Below are 21277 nucleotides of genomic sequence, written 5' to 3'. Positions count from 1 at the left end.
ACTTGCATAGGGGTACTATGCCGGGTAGCTCCCTCTCTTCCTTACTATTTGCATTAGCAATACAACCATTGGCAAGAAGGATAAGATAGGATGCCACAATACCAAGATTTGGAGTGAGGGGCCTGGCGAGATAAGCTTTCTCTTTATGGCGATGACTTATCCATTTTTTTTAGGCAACACAGAGGAGACAAATTTATTATCTCATGCAAATAAATGGGCAGTTCAGAAGGTTTTCAGGATTTCTGAAATAAATCTTCTCAACTTGGGTTTGAATATGTCGCTTAGAGAAAATAAAAGTTTTAAAAATTCGAAATCATAAGAGACAACTTTAAATACTTGGGGATATTTGTTTCCAGAGAACCTTAATGCTATACAGAATGTAATATCTTTCCAGTAATCAAGATCAGATCTAGGGTCGGGACATGGAATAAACTAGCATTAACTGTATCAATACCTATAAAGTCCAAGCCAAACAGAAACATTTTAACAATAATAAATGTCCATATATATATCAACACTAGAAATAGAATACCTATAGAAATATATATATACAGACAGAATATCAAAAATACAAAAAATAACCAATAGTACGAAATATAGCACTATCCAGTATATATATAAAAAAAAATATTTATTAGAACATATTATAAAAACATATATAGGCTATCACAAAAGATATATAAAAAATAGCATACAATAAAATGTGGTAGTGGTATGAGGGATCACACTGCATCAAATGACATACACAATCAACACTAGGGTATGATCTATAAACACTAGATAGCAGTATACAAATACACACCTCATAAGTCACTAGTATGTAGATACATTATCGCTAGACAAATTAGGTCAAATACCAACCAGTGTTTTGCATATTGATCCCCCAAAAGAAAAACCACAGACCACAAACAAACACCCCGACGCGCGTTTCGCCGTCAGCTTTTTCAAGGGGTCAGCATTAACTGTAGCAGACAAGATTAGATGGAGAGAAAAGGATATGAATGAAACTGGCTCAATAAGACATCAAGGGTTTTGCAATACCAAATATAAAACTAGATTACATGGTAGAGCAACCTGCCTTCTTAATGGACTGGGAGGAACGCATCTTCGTCAGTGTCTGGCTTATGAACAGTAAAGGTCCAATGCCTAATATTTTTGCATTGATGGAATCAAATCAACTGAAGGAGAAATCAATGTGGAGCATGCACTTGGTTAAAATGTGGAGTACACATAAGGCTCTCTTGGGGATTGAGGACTCGCTGTGTGTCACTCAAATATGGTACAAAAGGCAATTGGTGGAGTTGAAAGGTTTTCAAGATGCACATTACTGGATATATAGGGGTTTTCTGTATAATATAATTTTTGGGATGGCCAACTCTAATCATATGACATTACACATCAGGAACTAGCAGATATAGGAAATATTGCTTTTAGATTAAAAACAAATGAAACACAAATATATACGTAAAATAGAGACAGTTCTCCCTAATATAATTATTACATGGAAAGGGGGAAAGGGTAGATCTAATTTTTTTTTAAATTAAATGAAAAAGTTAGTGTTTGTAAATTTTCTAACAGCCGGACAAAGTGGGAGAGAGACCATAGATACATAATGGCAGACCTTGGCATGAACAATAATAAATATCTTATTTGTTGATCACATGGTAGCACAGTCATTCATGTTACACACCAAAGAACTGAATAAGACCGGGATTAGCGCAACTTCTGATTGTCCTCGCTGTTCTATGATGCAGACATTACACATATGTGGTTGAGATGCGGAGAGTATAGTTCTTTTGGAATAAGTTAAGTGGAATTATAGGTGGTATTTAGAATTGTAAAATACCAAAAGAACTCTGTGTCGGTGTATTGGGTAACAGAGGGGGTAGTGGGAACAAATAAATACGGATGTGAGATTTATAAACTGCTTGTTGTAGTCAGGTTAACTATAGCCAAAAATTGGGTGAGTACCATCATTTTGAATTACCTTAACTGGATAACAAATATTAACAAAATTATGACCTATGAAAAAATATGGCATTCAAAAAGTAGTATGCACCGGAAATACCAAAATATATGGGAATGTGACAAATATATTGTGAACATGCACTGGATAAATGATCTAGTAAATCTCAAGTTAAAATCCCCTCTCTCTTCCGAATAAAACATGTCCGATAAGCTTGTATTTCTTATAGGTTGGAATAGCAGGGGGAAAAAAAAATTAAAAAAAAAAGGAACAAACAATATCAAACAAACAAAAAAAAATAGTAAACATGAGCTTTCTGAGTGATAGACTGGTACAGAAGGGGAGAAGGCTTTGCCCATGAGGGCTTACAATCTACGACATGTAGAGGAAGAGACAAAGTGTGTGTAGAAACTGCTCTCATGTCTGTGTGAGATAGAGATCGTGTTATATCACATAGTAAGCAACTTTGAAGGTTTTGAGATTCAGGGGCAGATATAGGCGGCAGCAGCAGACCACGTGAGAAAACAGTCCATAAGTCCTTTGCTCTCAAATCATAGCGCAAACTCCTTTTCATAAAGATCCCCCTTATGTCTCTCCAAAAACCCACCAGTAATTATGAGTTATGAAATTCATTATCTTAGACTCTTACATGCTATCTAATAGACAGACAACTTCTGCTTGCTGTGTCTGAGGCAGCAGAGGACCCCCATACCTGCTAGGCCCCGGTGTAGCTGCACAGATTGCACATATGATATGTCCTCCCCTGGTCAGGTTGCTTTCGAAAGTTTGGTTGGAGAGAGTAACGTATTGGGGTAGTGAGTTCCAGATTATGGGGGGGGACGCATTAAATAAATCTTGGAGACTATGATAGGAGGCAGACAAGAGTAGAGCAGAGGAAAGCACTGGAGATTACATGTAGGGGGTATCAAGAGATTGGCGCAGAAATAATAGAGGGGAGAGGTTGTAGACTGCTTTATATAGGTCATTGTCAGCATTTTCAAATGTATTCGCTGGGCAATGGGAAGCCAGTAAAGACCTTGGCAGAAAGGAGAGGCGGCAGAGGAGTGAGGGGAAAGGTGAATCTACCCGGCAGCAGAGTTGAGGAGGGGAGTGTTAAACCATGTTCACACTGAGTTTTTTGCAGACTGAAAAAGATTTTGACTTGCCTGCACTCATTGCCGCGATTTGCGCTGCGTTTTTTGTCCGGGGGCAATTGAGCACCAAGGGCAAAAAACCCTGCGAAAACCGCTTTCTCTGCCTCTCATCTATGTCAATATGAGGTCAGAGATGGAAACGCCTCGAAGAAAGGGCAAGACGCTCCTTTCTCCCGCAAGCGTTTCTTTCCTCTCGCAGGAAAAAAACGCCACCTTCTCCCATTGAAATCAATGGGAGCCGTTTTTCAGAGGTTTTTTGGCGCGGGATATCAAAAAACGTGCCAAAAAAACTCTGTGAGGACAGGGCCTTACAGGGAAGACCACAGAGGAGACGGATGCAGTAATCTAGGCAGTATTACCAATAATATGATTGAGTCATATTTTCAACAGAATTATCACACCCCCACCCTGGGGTCGCCAGACTTACCCATTTCTTGTCCTGTACTACAGACACCAGCTCCATATCTCTCCAGTACATTTTTCACACTTTCCATTGACTTTTCATCATTCTCTGCAAACCCCAGATAGTTGTATGATCCCATGTTAATAACATCCTTAATGACTCTTCCAGTATACCTATTAAGAAACACAAATATGTTGCTTCGTTATTTTATAATCTACCCTTTATACAATATATCGAGTCAGCTCTATACTAAATATTAAATCTATTGTGTTTTTTTTCTAGTTAATGTTTTCTCAAACTCTCTTTATTGGTGCTGCACCAGTCAGAACATGATTATGCCTTGGCCTGATATGTTGCTGAAGTCTGTGCCAAAATGATCTGTTATTTATCTCTGGAAAACAATATAGAATTAAAATAAGCACGAAAAAAGTGACTTATGTTGCGAAACCAGAGGAGAAGCCTGTGCAGCAGGAGTGATCAGCATATGATCACGCCTGTCAAAACAGACACCCCAGTTGTGCCTCATCAACAACTAAGAGGGCACATCACCATTGATGCCGGCCTCAAAGTTTGAGAAGCACTGGTCTAGACCATAGCAACATATTCTGACCAGAGGTCATTTCAGGAACACTAAACCGAGAAGAACACAGTCTATGTTCCCTTCTCTCAACCGGATATAGCGGTTTAGCTCCTATGGTCACATTATTTTCTGTTTCTTATATAGAGACAGTATATTCTGAATTGCTGTATAGAGATTGCCATCACTCATATTAGTCTCTGCCCCACAATGGGGCTCACAAGTTTCTTATCTTACACACTAGGCTAAATTTCAAAGGGAAGCCAGTTAGCCCATTTGTATGTTTTTTTTTGGAGTGTGGGAGGAAACTGGAGTACCTGGAAAAAACCCACACAAACATGGGGAGAATATACAAACTCCACACAGATGTTGTCTTTTGTTAGATTCGTATCCAGGACCTCAGTGCTATAAGGCAACGATGCTAACAACTAAACCACCTTGCAGCAGATTGGCTCATTTCTTCAGCCAGAGGCCCATTAAATGGCAGAATGAATCACCTGTAGGACCAGTTGTAGTCATCAGTCACTCTTTCCATAAGATCAAACTGAGGTCCAGGGACACTGCAGATGGGACGATTCCAATTGTCTCGGACTCTCATGTAAAGATTTCTTGTGTAGAAGTTTTCAAAGTCTTGATAGAGAGGCACAAAATCCTAAAATTGTAAAAAAGAACGGATCATGACTTTGCTTTACATACATTTGGGTTCATTCCCACGATAGAGATGACGGTTGTAGGGTATCCCTCTACATACAATATATTTCTCGGGCTGTAATAATGTGAATTTGTAAAATTATTATACATGGCAGTTCTAACAAAACAATTGCTCAACATTTGATGGAGAGAAGCAGGGTGATGAATCTCTAAATTATGTAGCAATATAGAATAGCGTAGCAAAGTCTTACTTTTTGTTCTTCCCTTTCCTCAGCCATGTGACATTTCTCCAACCCCCATGCTCTCATGAAATCCCGCAGGTAGCCAAATAATGTGACTACACCAAAACCTATGTAGGTAAATACTGCAACATACATTGGAGCTTCTTCAAATGACTCTTTGAACTCTTTCTTGTAAAGACTTCCATTTGCGGTTCCATTCTGTAAAAATAATGAGAATTTACTTACAACATTGTGTTTACCCATATGTGATACATGACTTTTGCAATGAAAACAATAGCATTATCTATTAATTGGTGCAGGATATACAAGAGATCCTTTACTGTTAGGTAATGCTCAAAAGGAAAAGAAAACGATTATAAAGAAAGGGAGGGTAGGAGCGATTTGTATAGTTGTGTAGCAGATAGGGATGTCACGATACCAGAATTTGGACTTTGATACCGATACTTCGTTTAGTATTGCGATTTCGATACCAATTCGATACTTTGCCAACAGTAATAATAATAAAAAGTTCTTCCGTTTTCTGATGTGAGGCGCGTGGTGTGATGATGAATTTTGAATGTGCCTCACATTAATACAGTAGTAATTAATCCCATCATGTTTCTCAGTCATAATGGGTTAATGTGTAAGGTACATAATGGGGTTAATTACTATTAATGTGAGGAACATGGAGGTTAAATTCATCACCTTGTTGCCTCACAATAAGTGACAGAAAGCAGTTTTTGTTTTATTTTTTTTTACAGCGTACACATCATAAACGATGCAAAAAATTTGTTGTGAAGGTTATTACGGCCGTGCCAATACCGAATATGTATATTTTATGTATTGAGACTTATTTTAATATTTATTGTAAAAAAGGTGTATGTGTATTTTTTATTTTTTATTTAACATTACTTTGTTTTTACTTTATTTTTAAACTTTAATGTACTGGCATATATCTATATCCCAGTACATTAGCCGGTGTACTGATAGTACACAGGCAGTTGTTAGGACATACCTAAGTATGCCCTAACAGGAAATATGGTCAGACAGCCCTGGGGTCCTTCAATGGAACCTGGGCTGCCTTCCCATATATGGTATGTCCCTCAATCGCATCACAGGGAATTTCTGTGATGCGATCCAAGGGGCATCCCCCTTCTCACTTCCTCTTAAACGCTGCAGTCAGCTTTGATCGCAGCATTCTAGGGAATAGCGGCGGAGATAAGAGGTTTCTCTGGTCTCCGCCGTTATAGAGCAGGGCTGCGGTTGTGTAATACAGCCATTGCCCCGCTCCTGACAGTAAGTGCACGCGCGGTCAGCATGAAGTGATGCCGCATTACCACATGCTGACCGCGCGCACATGTCAGGACTCAGGAGCGGGGCAATGGCTGTATTACACAGCCGCAGCCCCGCTCTCATAGATTCATGTGTTACAATACTGAGCTGTATCGAAATACATGAAATAACGGTATCGAACCGTTTGGGGATGCAGAGTATCGAAACCGTATCGAAGTTTCGATGCATCGTGCATCCCTAGTAGCGGAGATATGTTGGTTGGAAGCTTTCTTTAAAGAGGTGGGTTGTCAGGTTCTTTTGAAAACTTGGTGGTTGAGACTCGAATGTGTTAGGGTAGTGAGTTCCAGATTAATCGGGGATGCATGACAGATCTTGGAGGCAATGACGGGAGGCAGACAAAAGGAGAGCAGAGAAGAAGGTATTGAGAGGACTGTGTATTACGCGTAGGGAGGTATCGGGAGATTAGGGCAGAGATGTATGAAGGGGACGGTTTGCAGGCCACCTTGTATGTCATTTTCAGGTTTATTTTAAATGGATTCGCTAAGCAATCGGTAGCCAGCGAAGGGACTGACAGAAAGGAACGAGGGTAGAGGTGCATTAGCCAGGCAGTGGAGGATGGATTAGAGAGATGCAAGAGTGTTAGAGGGAAGACCATGGAGGAGGATGTAGTGTTAACAGTTCACAACACCCTGGGGTCATTCAGGGGTCTTTAAATAGTAGTAGTAATAGAACAGTTATGACAGGGCCTAGAGGACTGGACATAATTGCATAATTAGGTTGTATTCCCACAAACAGGTTTTGTGGCTTTTTTTGCCGCATATAAATGTACTTCTGAAGGTAATGCTAGTGTTTCCATGTCAGAGATTCAGAAGTTGAAAAACTTGTGTGATTACCCAAATAAAATAAGAGCATGTGAAGAAAGTTGGGTTCTTCGTGCAGAACCATGTCCAAATGCTAACAAACAAGGTTGTAAAATAAGCCCTTATTGGAGAACCGCAGTTGGGCTGATGCTACCTTTGGAGCAGAACTGAGGCCATCACCGTTCTCCGTATTAAGGGCTAGAACGAGTCCTCACTTTATTTGCATGTATTTTGGGATACAATGAATCGGCACTTTACATATATCTTGACTTCTTTAGAAGGTTGAATTAAGATATGATATTCTTTTGATAGGCATGAACAATTATGAATATAATATTATATATGCTGGAGCCATGCTGCTGCAGAATCAACTGTATCCTCTGTCGCCTGGTGCCGATGTGTCCTCACTCGTCCGACACGATGCAGGACCTGGGGCAGGAAGTGACGTCACAGCGTGATCTCGCGAGGACACGCTGTGTGTCTGTGCACTGCCAGAAGCTGGGTGGTAACGAAGAGAAGTGGATGATGCTGATTCGTCAGCATCATAGACTTCCATTCACAACGCCCAGCTAGTAAAAAAAGTAAAAACGCCCAGATGTACACACACAATACACGCCCAGTTGTACTTTAGAAAGCCTCATTTGCATAAATATAAAAATGGTCATAACTTGGCCAAAAATGCTCGTTTTAAAAAAAAAACAAAAAAAAAAACGTTACTCTTATCTACATTGCAGCGCCGATCTGCTGCAATAGGAGATAGGGGTTGCAAAATCTGGTGACAGAGCCTCTTTAAGGAGGTCATATAAGTTGAACTGGTTGACTGACCTGGATAGCACGGTCTCCCTGATTCCAGCGCTATTTTTCTTTTTTTTCCTGGACCCCTCAGTTCCAGAGAAATGGCTCACTGTTGTCTTGGCTATGTACAGATGTTCCAAGATGAACAAAGTTTATATTGGACTTTGATAACTTACTGTAGTGGGATTTCACACAACAAAAGTCATTGAAAATGTGTCAAAGTTAAAGTTTCTTGCCACTGTGTGTTTAATGCATTAAAAGTCAAAATAAAGATGGCTACATCTGTATATGTTAATTTTCTGTAGTTAGCCAACAGGGCGTAAACTACCCTTAACCTGCCTCACACTGATTTGTCAGCATCAGAGGCAGGGAATATAGCTCCACCCCGTTGGATACTGCAGCAAATAGGTATATAGGGAGCCAAAACAACAGTGCGCCATATCGCTGTAACCAGGGGGGGCGGGGACAAGGGAAATAATTAAAAAAACAAAACAACAAAATCACACACTACTGGAGTCATGGAGAGAGCGATATTCAGGTCAGGTAACCAGTTCAACTTAAATGAACTAGCAACGTGTTCACTTTAATATAATTTATTCTGTCTTTAATGTAATGTATGCTATATGCTTTTATAGAGGGGATCTCTCGCCTCTGTATTTTAAGTTCTTAAGACATATGTGGGCCACTATTTGCTCCGCTTGGCCTTTAAATAATTATATGCAGTAATACACACACACACACAGTTATATTGGACTTCACAGGTTAATCAATGACTACGGTGAAGTCACTCACCTCGTGAATTACGTAATATGAGATCATGCACAACTAAAGAACCTTTTTTCCTCGCTGAATAAATAGTGGGTGATTAGGGAAAGGCAGAGAATGACTGACTAAAACCTTCTTTGAACAATGAACCCGTGGTATAAAACGCTAGCATCTGACTAGTGTCCAGCTTAAACAATACAAATGAGCATCGGTGTTTTGAGGATACTAAATACTTGTAAAAGAATGAACATTACTTGGACGGATTGCGCATGTTCAGATCACACCTACTGTTTTGGGGCTTGATGTTCTGCATATAACATCAAATCTAGAATAATTTTTATTGCACCTGGCAATAAAGCCTGGCACAATTTTTACCTGCGAAGTAGGGCTGGGCAATTAAAATAGAAATTCAGCTCAATTAATAGACACCATCTTGCGAATTTCGGCTTTATCAATTATTTTTTCCCAATTTAAACTGTATCTGCATCTTCAGGAATCAGATACAGTTGAATGCAATGGTGGAGCAGCAGAACCGTAAGTTCCCTGCTCTACCGTTCACTATGTATCGCTGGACACGAGGCAGTAACGTCACAGCGCCTGTCTGCGCAGAGCTGCACAGACCATAGGAGCAGGGGGATGTCCTCCACTCATAATTGGAACGAGGTTAGGCGAGTATGTATATTATTATTATTTTTATCAGCCACTATTGGGGGCATTATACTGTGGGGAGATCTGTTATGGGGTCATTATACTATTTAGAGGCAGCTATGGGGGCATTATACTGTGGGGAGGGCAGTTATGGGGGCATTATACTGTGTGGAGGCAGTTATATGGGTTTTATAATGTGTGGGGGCAGCTATGGGGCATTATACGGTGTGGTGGCAGTGTCATGGGGTATATTATACACAGCAGGCTCAGGGGAAAAAATGATCAATTCAATGGCATAGCATGCAAAAGAGTGTGTGGCCTAAGTAATCGATGTTACGCGTTCAATTAATCGTGATTTTGATTTAGGCCATAATTACCCAGTCCTACTGCGAAGTCTAAAAATATCATGAGAGAAAGAGGGGAGAAAAGTTGGGAGGATATTGTAGATCTTTCCAAAATTTCTAAGTGCTCATGTGCTGTACTAGAGATTGAGTAGTCTCATTACACGCATCATAGTCATATAGATTTCCCTTGGGCATATAAACATTTAATCAATTACAACCAATTTTGCCAAATGCCCGTGTAACTAAATAAGTAGTCAAAAATCTGCTAAACCAACCTGTTATTTTTGGTTTCCCAAGGATACGTCGTCATGCAGTATACAGTTGCGTGGCCATACAAGCACACTGAAGAGTTTCCAGTCCTCTCCATTGGCCGAGCATAAGTGCATCATATTCTCTAGAAGCCTGGGGCCACACGTCTGTGATTTACTGATTGTTTCTGCGTACATAATAGCAGTTCAGCTACAGGCTTGTGTACATGCCCAAAGTCATGCTCTAAAGGTCAAGGATGAGAAGGACATCAGGGCTACTGTTTTGTGAACAACGAGGGATCAAGGGTTAAGTCCACACAGGACGGTAACGCTGAAGATTTTCCTTCAGGATTTACGCATGGAAAATCCCCAGTCGATGTGCCGCAATGGAAAAACCTGCCGTTTGTGGACCTAGCCTGAGGAGCGGATTGCAGGTGCCTATGTGGTCACACTTGAAAAATGCACTGCCGGTGGTCATGTGGGGGTGGGCTATAAGTTAACCAACCAACAAGCAGAACCTAATGAGAGGGAGCCAGTAGGAATCCAAGGGCAATAAAGTTTCAAAAACAAGCAAAAAAATAATTGACAACTGTATTTTAGGCTTCACCTAGCCTCATATAGCTATTTTGGAAAAAGACCTGTAATGCGGAAACCCCTTTAATATTTGTGTATTTTTGAAGCGGGCCCACGTGTGGTTCAGTGATCATATGGTAAACACTAGGCCACTGGATCTTCTCCGGTTGTGTTTTTTTTATTGATTCTTCAAGAGATAATAGAGACATTCTGTACAGTTAGCAAAATTAAGGTAGGTTACAAGTAGAAATCTAGTATAGTAGTGAAGCTTACAATTTTAGTAGAAAATACAATATTACATCTTAGCGTTACATAGTGGATCAGCAATGTGTTCATAGAAAGTAAGCAAATAAATATTTAGGGTTATATTCTAACAAAAGTAAAAGTCCCTCGCAGCAGATTTTCTTGCCGAAATTTCTGCGACTGAAAAGCAGTTCGATTTATCTGAATGGAACTTACACATATCCCTGCACCTGCTGCAGAAACAACCCCATTTAGATGAATAGAAACGACTCTTAGGCCTCATTTACACGAGCGTGTGCGTTTTGCGCACGCAAAAAACGCTGCGTTTTGCGCGCGCAAAAGGCACTTGGCAGCTCCGTGTGTCATCCGTGTATGATGCGCGGCTGCGTGATTTTCGCGCAGCCGCCATCATAGAGATGAGGCTAGTCGACGTCCGTCACTGTCCAAGGTGCTGAAAGAGCTAACTGATCGGCAGTAACTCTTTCAGCACCCTCGACAGTGAATGCCGAACACAATATACAGCAACCTGTGAATAAAAAAAGACTTTCATTCTTACCAAGAACTTCCTGCTTCCCCCAGTCCGGGCTCCCGGCCGTTGCCTTGGTGACGCGTCCCTCTCTTGTCATCCGGCCCCACCTCCCAGGATGACGCCGCAGTCCATGAGACCGCTGCAGCCTGTGATTGGCTGCAGCCTGTGCTTGGCCTGTGATTGGCTGCAGCTGTCACTTGGACTTAACTGTCATCCCGGGAGGTCGGACCGGAGTTATCGGTAAGTCAGAACGTCTTTTTTTTTTTACAGGTTCATGGATTTTCGGTGCGGAAGTCACTGTCCATGGTGCTGAACCAGTTTAACGCTTTCAGCACCGTGGACAGTGACTGTCTCCTGACGTCGCGTACCCGAACATTTTTTACCGGTTTCGGTCAAAACGAGTTTGGCCGAACCCGGTGAAGTTCGGTGCGCTCATCTCGAATTTGACACTCCGTTTGGATGTTTGTAAACAGAAAAGCACGTGGTGCTTTTCTGTTTACATTCAGGAGTTTGACAGCTCTTGCGCGAATCACGCAGTTCGCACGGAAGTGCTTCCGTGCGGCATGCGTGGTTTTCACGCACCCATTGACTTCAATGGGTGCGTGAGTGCGCGAAAAACGCACGATTATAGAACATGTCGTGAGTTTTTCTCTGCGCACACGCGCTGAGCGCAATTCACGCATCGTCTAAACTGCCCCATTGACTAATATAGGTGCGTACGACATGCGTGCAAAGCACGCGCGTCGCACGCGCGTATATTACGTTCGTGTAAATGAGGCCTTAGTCGCAGAAATTTCCGCAACAATATCTGCCACATGTGAATCCACCCAAAGCGCACAGGCAGAGTAAGTTGGGAGCAGCGTAAAGGCATCACAGCATAATACTCTGAATTGGGAACATAAAGTTGGCCCTTGCTATATGAGTCAACATAATCCATAAGCTCCCATAAATTGTTGAGAACATATTTATAACATCTTCAGTTGTGTTTTTAACAACTAGTAAGAAGAAACCGATCATACCCATTCCATCCTTGGGCATGCCAACAGGACATTAAGGAGAGGGGAACCGTAGGTGCAGTCAGACAGAAAGACACCAGCAAGGTATAGAGGGATCAGAATTTTAACCGAACAGTCAATTGAGGTTTGACCCCTCAACCTCCTTTTTCTAACTTTCATACTACTCTACTAACATTTTTTCTACATTGATCATGTTGTGTGAATGTTTAATTTGGAAGTCTTCTATTACATTCTGAAGCTGAAGGATGGTAGTTTTGGATTCATCCTTTTGAGGTATAAAGGAGAGCAGCCTATCAATTCACTATTTGCTCTTTTAAGTGAGGGGTGAAGGTACCGCTGAAGACAACATGGTCATCCATGGCTGGTTATTTCACTCACGGCGGTCAAAGACATGGAGAAAATTCTCCTGCTATGATCGTTCTGTGATAATCTTCAAATTTATGATTGACAATTTGTTTCTTACAAAAACAAATCTGTTTAATCAACCTGAAAACTTAACGAGCAGGTTTATAAATTATTCTTGAGAAGTGTTAAAACTACTACGTTACCCGATTACTTATGCCTAGTGTAAGGTGGTTCGTTGATCCCTTTGTCTGAACACCACACGACCTGTGCTGTTAGGTTTACTTCACACAAGCGAGCTTTATTCACATTTAAAATTTTGCTGCCATAAATATCTACTTGACTGATGGTCACTGGTAATTTAGACTTAAATTGGCATGTTCTCCTGCATAGGGTATTAACCCAATAATTATGAACTGAAGTTCATGTAGATGATAGATGTACTTTAAAGACGACCTATCACCTCTCCTGACATGTCTATTTTTTTTAGTAAATACTTATATTCCCCATGAAATAATTATGGAGCATCTTTTCTTATAAATCTATGTTGTACAATTTCTCTAAGATTCCTCCTAGAAATTTATGAATAAATTGACATCTGGGTGTTATCAGTTTCATACCTCCCAACTTTCAAGTATCACAAAGAGGGACAATTTTTTTTCTTTTAAGCCACGCTTCTAATCCCACCCAATCCCCGCCCATACATATCCGATTAATCTCACACAGTATCATGCTCCCATAGTGCCTCCCACACAGTATAATACCAAATAGCTGCCCCTACACCGTATAATGCCCTCTAGGTGCCACCATACAGTATAATGCCCCATATCTGCCATCATACAGTATAATGCCCCATAAATGCACCCATACAGTATAAAGCCAACACAGATGGCCCCATACAGTATAATGCCCACACATTCTCCCATGCAGTATAATGCCCATACAGATGCCCCCATGCAGTATAATGCCCAAATAAATTTCCCCATACAGCATAACACCCCCATAGCTTCCCCCATACAGCATAATGCCCCCATAGCTGCCCCATACAGTATAATGCCCCCTTAGCTGCCTCTAGTTCCAGTGCCCCTGTAGATAGTGACACAGTGCCCATGTAGGTAGCGCCACAGTATATTGCCCTCTTGCTGCCACCATACAGTATAATGCCCCCATACAGTAAAAGGCCAACACAAATGCCCCCATACAGTATAATGCCCACATAGATTCTCCCATGCTGTATAATTCCCAAACAAATTACTCCATACAGCATAATGCCCCATGCAACATAATGCCCCCATAGCTGCCCCATACAGTAAAATGCCCATTCAGATGCCCCCATACAGTATAATGCCCCCATAGCTGCCCCATACAGTATAATGCCCCATCCAGTATGAAACCCCATAGCTGCCCCATACAGCTTGAAGCCCCCTACAGTATAATGCCCAAATAGCCTCCCCATATAGTAAATGCCCCATAGCTTTTCCATACAGTATAATACCCCCAAAGCTGCCCTAGTGCCAGTGCCCATATATAAAAAGTGCCAGTTCCCATGTAGATAGTGCCCCTATATAGTGCCACAGTTTCCATGTTGATCGTGTAGATAGCGCTACCCCCACACTGTAGACAGCGCCATTGAGACTCCCTCTAGAGGCAGAATCCCCAGCCAGAGCATAGGCCGGGGATTCCGCTCCTAGAGGGAAGCCCTGAAGGTTACTGTCCATATATGGACTGTGACGTCAGTGGATACTCCTTGAGCGAATACCCAATGCCGACTCTGGCTGGGGATTCCACTCCAGGAGGAGCCACGGACGTCAATGTCCATATATGGACAGTGACCTCAGAGGTTTCCTCTAGGATCGGAATCCCCGGCCAGATCATCTGCAACGGGAATTCCACTCAAGGAGTAGCCACTAATTCTGAAGAAGGAAACAATCAGCTCCGTGCTTCAGAATTAGTTCAGAGCAGAAGGAGATCCTCCGCTCGCCGAAGACTCCCCGGCATCGTTGCCAACCTCCACTTCAGAAATTTCTGGACAACTGAGCTAAAAATTACAGACAGACCAAAAGTTTTACGGACACATTACAAAACAAGAGTAAGGCCCCATGCACACGACCGTAGATTTCGTTCGTAATTACGGACCCATTCATTTCTATGGCCGTAGAAACCTTCCGTAAAAAATAGGACATGTCCTATTTTTTTTATTTTATGGGCTATGGTTCTATACTTTATAATGGGAACACGGTCCGCAAATGCGGACGACTGTCCGCAGCCGTCCGTGACCGTAATGACAGATTATGATTACAGGCACGGTCGTGTGCATGGGGCCTCAGTGATAATAAAGAGCATAACTAACACCTTTTATAAGTGATCACACGAGTGGGAAAGTAAAAAGAAGGAGTACGGGCACAACTGAAGTTGAATTCAGAAATGATTCAAGTACGGCTTCTATTACATTAGCGTTTCTATAAGTTTACCTCTCTTCCATCAGAGGAAGAGAGGATCGATACATTAAACGGAAAGCAACGGTTCCGTTAGAATTACCATGGTAATACTTTTGTATCAGTTGCTTTCCGTTTGTCTCTGTTCGCTAGGTTTCCGTTTTTTTAAAGGAAACAAAAGTGCAGTCTGCCGAACTTTTATTTCCGTTCAAAAGAACGAAAACCTAGCGAACGAAGACAAATGGAAAGCAACTGATACAAATGAATTACCATTAAATTCAATGGTAATTCTACTGGAACCGTTGCTTTCCGTTTAGGCTGGGTTCACACGAGCACATTAATGTCCGTAATGGACGGACGTATTTCGGCCGGAAGTCTCGGACCTAACTCAGTGTAGGGAGCCGGGCTCCTAGCATCATAGTTATGTACGATGCTAGGAGTCCCTGCTTCTCTGCAGGACAACTGTCCCGTACTGTAATGATGTTTTCAGTACGGGACAGTAGTTCCACGGAGAGGCAGGGACTCCTAGCATCGTACATAACTATGATGCTAGGAGCCCGGCTCCCTGCACTGAGTTCGGTCCGGGACTTCCGGCCCAAATACGTCCGTCCATTACGGACGTTAATGTGCTCGTGTGAACCCAGCCTTAATGTATCGTTCCCCTCTTCCTCTGACGGAAGAGAGGTAAACAATATTAATGCTAGTGTGAACTTAGCCTAATACAATTAAGATCTTAATAATAGTTAAAAAAAATAAACCCAGCTGGGTTTTGAACCAGCAACCTTTCAGCTGTAATTCAATCAAGCTAACCACTACACTATAGAAGCTATCATATCCATTATCTGCAAAACAGTAGTAGAGGGTTAATTCAATAACGGCGGGCACGGTCTCAATCTTTCCTGCTGGCAACGTTTGTCTGTCTGCTGCGTGTGGGTGGTGACTGGTCAGAGATTCACAGTCAGACTGGCTGCCGCATGCAGTGTGCACTGGGAGTGACTGGCAGACTCACTAGTCACAGCCCCGCTTGTAGCTTTCCCACGCTAATTAAGCACAGGAAAGAAACAAGCACGGCTGTAACTAGTGAGTCGGACACTCAATCCACCCCCACCCGCACCCCCCTGCCTGGTCTCTGGACATGAGGTCAGGACCAGGTGACTCACGTTACTGGTCCCGGCACCGACCCAATGACTGTCTGTGCGTCTGTGATGGAGGTCATCCCAGTCAGAGACAGTTGGCAATCCTGCTCCCCGGACACAACGCTACCATAAGCGCTGTGCTCGGGGAAGCCATTGACAGTACTGTCCATATATGGACAGTGACGTCAGTGGCTAATCCTTGAGTGGAATCCCCGTTGCCGACTCTGGTCGGGGAATCCGCTCATAAATGGACAGTACCGTCAAGGGCTTCCCCGAGCACAGCGCTTAAAGTATCACTGTACCCGGGGAGCCCTCTGCTGCTCCGCTATGAACTAATTCTGAGCTGATGGTTCCCTGCTTTAGAATTCGTTTGACAGCGGGACATATCCCCGGCCGCCCGGGACAGCGGGACACAGCCCGGAATCCGGGAAGGTTGAGAAGTATGCAGTTGGGGGTGTTTCCCGACAGAGACTGTCAATGTCCAATCAGGGATGACAGAGTGAGACGGTGTAGGGACACACCTCTTTAAGAAGAGGAATTGTACACCCCCAGTTGTTAATTTATGGATACATTTCTAGGAGGAATAAGGCCCCATGCACATGACCGTAGATTTAGTCTGTAATTGCGGACCGTAATTATGGTTCGCAATTACAGACCCATTCATTTCTATTGGCCACGGTCACCTTCCCATATATTTGCGGGAAGGTGTCCGGGCCGTAGAAAGCCTCTGCAAAAGATAGGACAGGTCCTATCTTTTGCTTTTTTGTGCTCTAATTTATATGGAAGCACGGGCCAAAAAGGTGGGTGGCTGTCTGGTCCGTGATTACGGGCACGGCCGCATGATTACAGGCACCGCCATGTGCATAAGGCCTAACGGTAGACTGGCACAACAAAGTTCCTAAAAGAGATGTTACAGAATTGTTATTTCAAGGGGGAATACAAAAATGTACTAAAATAGACATATAAAGAGACTTGGCAGGTCCTCTTTAAAGTGGGTGACCTGGAATCAACAATTATTGCCTATTCACATGATGGGTTATAATTTATGCTTGCGCTCGACGCTCCATTTAATGTCCATGGGTCTGAGGGGTACAACCGAGTTCTGTTCTATGGATGCATATCTGTAGCCTTCCGCAAATACGGAAGCGCCCATAGACTTCTATGGGGAGTCGATGCCGTAATTATGGACAAGAATAGGACAAGTTCTATCATTTGCAAATAATTTCTACGGCACGGACACACATCCGTAAATATACAAAAGATGTCAGTAACCGATAGGAATGAATGGGTCAGCAATTTTATCCGTAATTACAGATCCGTATTTACGACTGAAAACTACAGTCGTGTGCACGGGGCCTTAGGTGTATACTGTCAACTGTATGTAAAAACTGGTTACATAGTTAAGGGGGTTTTCCCACTTTCTGAAAACTGAGGACCTATTTATCAGATAGGTCATCAATATATGATCGGTATGTGTCCGACACTTGGACCACCCACTGATACGGCACTCCAGCTGCCTCCTGAGCGCCGGACGATGTTGCCGGATGCAGATGGCTCCTGTCAAAGAATAGCGGCCGAGCTGCTCAAGTGAATAGGAGCAGAGCTGCAGTTCCGCCGAACGGCCACTATGCAGTGGTCGGAGCCATCTGCTTGCGGCTCCAATTACTGCATACCGTTCCAAACATCCAATGCACGGAGGAAGCTGGAGTTGCGGATCAGTGCAGGATCCGGACGTCGGACACGCACTGATCATATACTGATGACCTATCCGGTGGATATGACCTACGGGGTGGATAGGTCATTAGTTTTCAGAAAGTGGACAGCCCCGTTAATATGCTTGAAAAAGGAAATATATCCATCTAGTTAACCTGTTCACATATGACAATACAGTACTAAGCATATTACAAAATATGAATATGAGTATCTATACATTGTACCATCTATGAAACCAGTCTTAATTTTGCTACAATAAAATATGCATTCAATACATATATATATATATATATATATGTCACAGTAAATGTTTGTCTTAAGGGCATTGCATAATAATGGGGATAGTTCAGCATAGGATCATAGGATGTGAAGTTAGGTCACTATAGTGACAGTACACATTGCTCAGAATGGTTGCTGATAATAAACTAAGTCAGAAAAATAACTTGAAGCTACTAACCTTGGGGGCCCACTCGGCCACTGGGTGCTGCCGCTGCCGTCATTGCTCCTCCAGGAGTGGAATCCCTGGCCAAAGCGTTGCCGATGCCTTCGCTGGGGATTCCGCTCCTAGTGAGAGCTCCTGTCTAGGACGGAATCCCCCCAGAGGGTCGCCGTTGCCCAGGCCGGGGATTCCTCTCCTAGAGAAGCCCCTGACGTCACTATCCATATTTGGACAGTGACATCAGGGACTCCTCCTGAAGCGGAATCCCTGGCCAGAGCATTCCCGACGTTCTGCCCGGCTATCCCACTCCTGGAGGAGCCCCTGGCGTCACTGTCCATATATGGACAGTGAAGTCAGGGGCTCCTCCTGGAGCGTAATCTACTGCAACGCTCTGGCTGAGGATTCCACTCCTAGAGGGAGCCCCAACGGTGCTACATATAGAGAGGGTGGAGCTGTGTGGCATTACCTAGAGGGAGGGGAGACGGTGTGGCGTTACCTACAGGGATGGGGGGCTGTGTGGCACTACTTACAGGGGGCACTAAATATATGGTGGCACAAACTGGGGGCCTAGCTTCTACATAGTGGCATAAACAGAGCCTAACAACTGCCATTTTTCTGCCACCGTGAGTTCCCCCGCAAAGGGGCCCACTAAGTCTGTCTCGCCCAAGGGCCCACCAAAGTCTGTAATTTGACCCTCTAACTATGACATGTCCGCGACAGTGCTGGTGTACGTGTACGTGTACTCATATGGGACATAGGGGCTATTGGGCCCCCTCATGCATCAGGGCCCTGGTGCGACCGCAATCTTTGCACACCCTATAGTTACGCCTCTGGACTGAATTTGACCAGGTTGATGATTTACTCTTAATTGATCTGTATCGATGACGCGGTTTGTGTCACATTTTATAGCTTTACAAGTTCTGTCGGGCATTCCGGTATTTTTTATGGCAATAATAGCCCAGTAGGATGTGTTATTCTTCCCGTCAAAAATACCAGAGCCCCAATGGACCCCATTAAAGTCAATGAGGTCCATCAACGTCTGTTTGGATTTGTTGAGAAAGGGATGTGTCACAGTGTCATAGCTCCCATTATAAACGAAAGTAATGACGCTATTGTGAACAAAGCCTAAGGGTAAGGCCTCACAGTGCTGCATTGACCCAAGTTCGGCGTGGCTGTCAAGTTGCTAGTTAACGCATTGTTGATAAAACGGCTATTTACCTGCAAAATTGTGCAGCCATTAAGGAATAGACCCTTTATGGCCACACAATTTTGCAGGTAAACAACCGTTTTACCTGTAACTAGCCATTTTTTAGCAACTTTACAGTCGCCCCGAACAATGCCGCTCCGTGGGGCCTTACCCTTATAGAGAGGTGTCCAGCTCGGGTGACCATTCTCTATTATTTAGAGGTTCCCTCTTACGGTACATGGAAAGTGACTGTCCACACACATTGCAGTTTCCTTGCAAATCAAAACGGATAGGGAGGGGGGTCTCAGAAGCAGGTAAACTGAAGTCTGTGGGTCCCATGATCTTACAAAAGGGATGTTCAAACCAGTAAAACCTGCCTCAGATACGTTCTTTTCTCCAAAATAGCATTACAGTAAATATGACGGAATTTATCAGAAATGTGAGAAGGGCAAATAATTGTGTAACAATTGTGTAACACATAAGCGTGCTGTGACTCAACACAAAAATAAATATTTGCTTTATTCTTATTAATCACGGAGCGCCGTGACACCAGAATTGTGGTCTGTAGCTAACAATTCACAATGAAGAGCAGATTATACTACGGTTACACTATATGTCAAAGGATTTACATTTACTTCCTCATCACGTTGGTGCCCCTTTAATTCAGAGCAGCTCTTCCCGGCGTGAATATCCGCACTTCAGATATAACTTATAATAACATTTCCCTTGTGATGTGGTAGACATGAATCCCAAACCAACAAGTGCTGGCCATACATACACAATTTAACGTCCCTTTAATGTGAGCATACAAAGAGCTTTTAGCTACACTGATACTGATTGATTTTAACTATTGAGCTACAGCTGCAGTCCAAATGTACATTGAGTTGCTTGCGATCTTGTGGACTGCAGCTGTCACTCAAGAGTTAAAATCAATCAGTAGCCCTACAAAAAGTCCCAGTGTAGCCCTGACCTTACAAGAAGGTTAACCCTTGATATATGGTGTTCAAGGGGAAATCCAACGTTATTTAGCATGAACTTGGAGAGAACATTAGAACGGGTCTATGAATTGAATGAAGGAGGTAATTGATAATGAACCCAAACCCCCTTCTGCGCTGTTCTGCAGTATATAAGTATACAACCCGGGATATAGGATAGTACATTATATTGTCACTTACCTGCACCGTTTTAGTAAACCCGTTCTTCTTGGTAATCCCATTTAGATGCTTTTGGTGCGGTTTATGTGTCCCATTACAATGAGCGAACTTGGGCTGAGCCATTAGAGAGAACTAGATTGCATTCATGCAGCAGGTACATACAGAAAGTGATCAGCTACAGGTAGTCAACCAGTCTGTCAGGCTCATCCAGGGAAAGGGTGTGGTAGCACGGGGAGGAGGAAGCGAGCCAGCCCTTCCTTATCCTACATCTCACTCCTTGAAATCAACTGTCACCTTTGTACACCTTAGACCATATGAAAAGCATTTTGTGTAGCAACAGGTTGACTTCATCCGCTGCCGTCTCATGTCCCTCTAGATGGGCAGGTTGCCAAACAACGGAAACTACTAAGGAATTACTTGCTAAAGATACATAAGGCTGCTGTAGGGGGTGAAGGAGAGTGATTTAAAGATTTAAAGAGACATACCACTTGTGCAGTGACAGAAACTGTAGCCCAGAAAAGTGTGTTGGAGCTAATCATTTACTACGGGAGAACTTGTAACCATTCACCCCAAGCTATGATTATTC

General features: G+C 43.0%; 1 protein-coding gene across 1 annotated transcript in view; it reads right to left on the bottom strand.

The window, feature by feature from the left end:
* LOC142760128 (serine palmitoyltransferase 3-like) overlaps positions 1–20975 on the bottom strand; it is a 69646-nt gene extending 48671 nt beyond the window's left edge. The window contains exons 1-4 of the mRNA XM_075863087.1: positions 20713–20975; positions 5003–5191; positions 4598–4752; positions 3548–3696 (exon numbers count right to left, since the gene is read on the bottom strand). Of these exons, the coding sequence (XP_075719202.1) occupies positions 3548–3696; positions 4598–4752; positions 5003–5191; positions 20713–20814 (595 nt within the window). The 5' untranslated portion in view covers positions 20815–20975. The remainder of the gene's footprint in view (positions 1–3547; positions 3697–4597; positions 4753–5002; positions 5192–20712) is intronic.
* Positions 20976–21277: the final 302 nt, after the last annotated feature.

The sequence above is a fragment of the Rhinoderma darwinii genome, chromosome 4 (assembly GCF_050947455.1).
Source record: "Rhinoderma darwinii isolate aRhiDar2 chromosome 4, aRhiDar2.hap1, whole genome shotgun sequence".
Lineage (NCBI taxonomy): Eukaryota > Metazoa > Chordata > Amphibia > Anura > Rhinodermatidae > Rhinoderma > Rhinoderma darwinii.
Note: the sequence above shows the minus strand (reverse complement) of the source record. Positions and strands in the feature narration are given on the sequence as shown.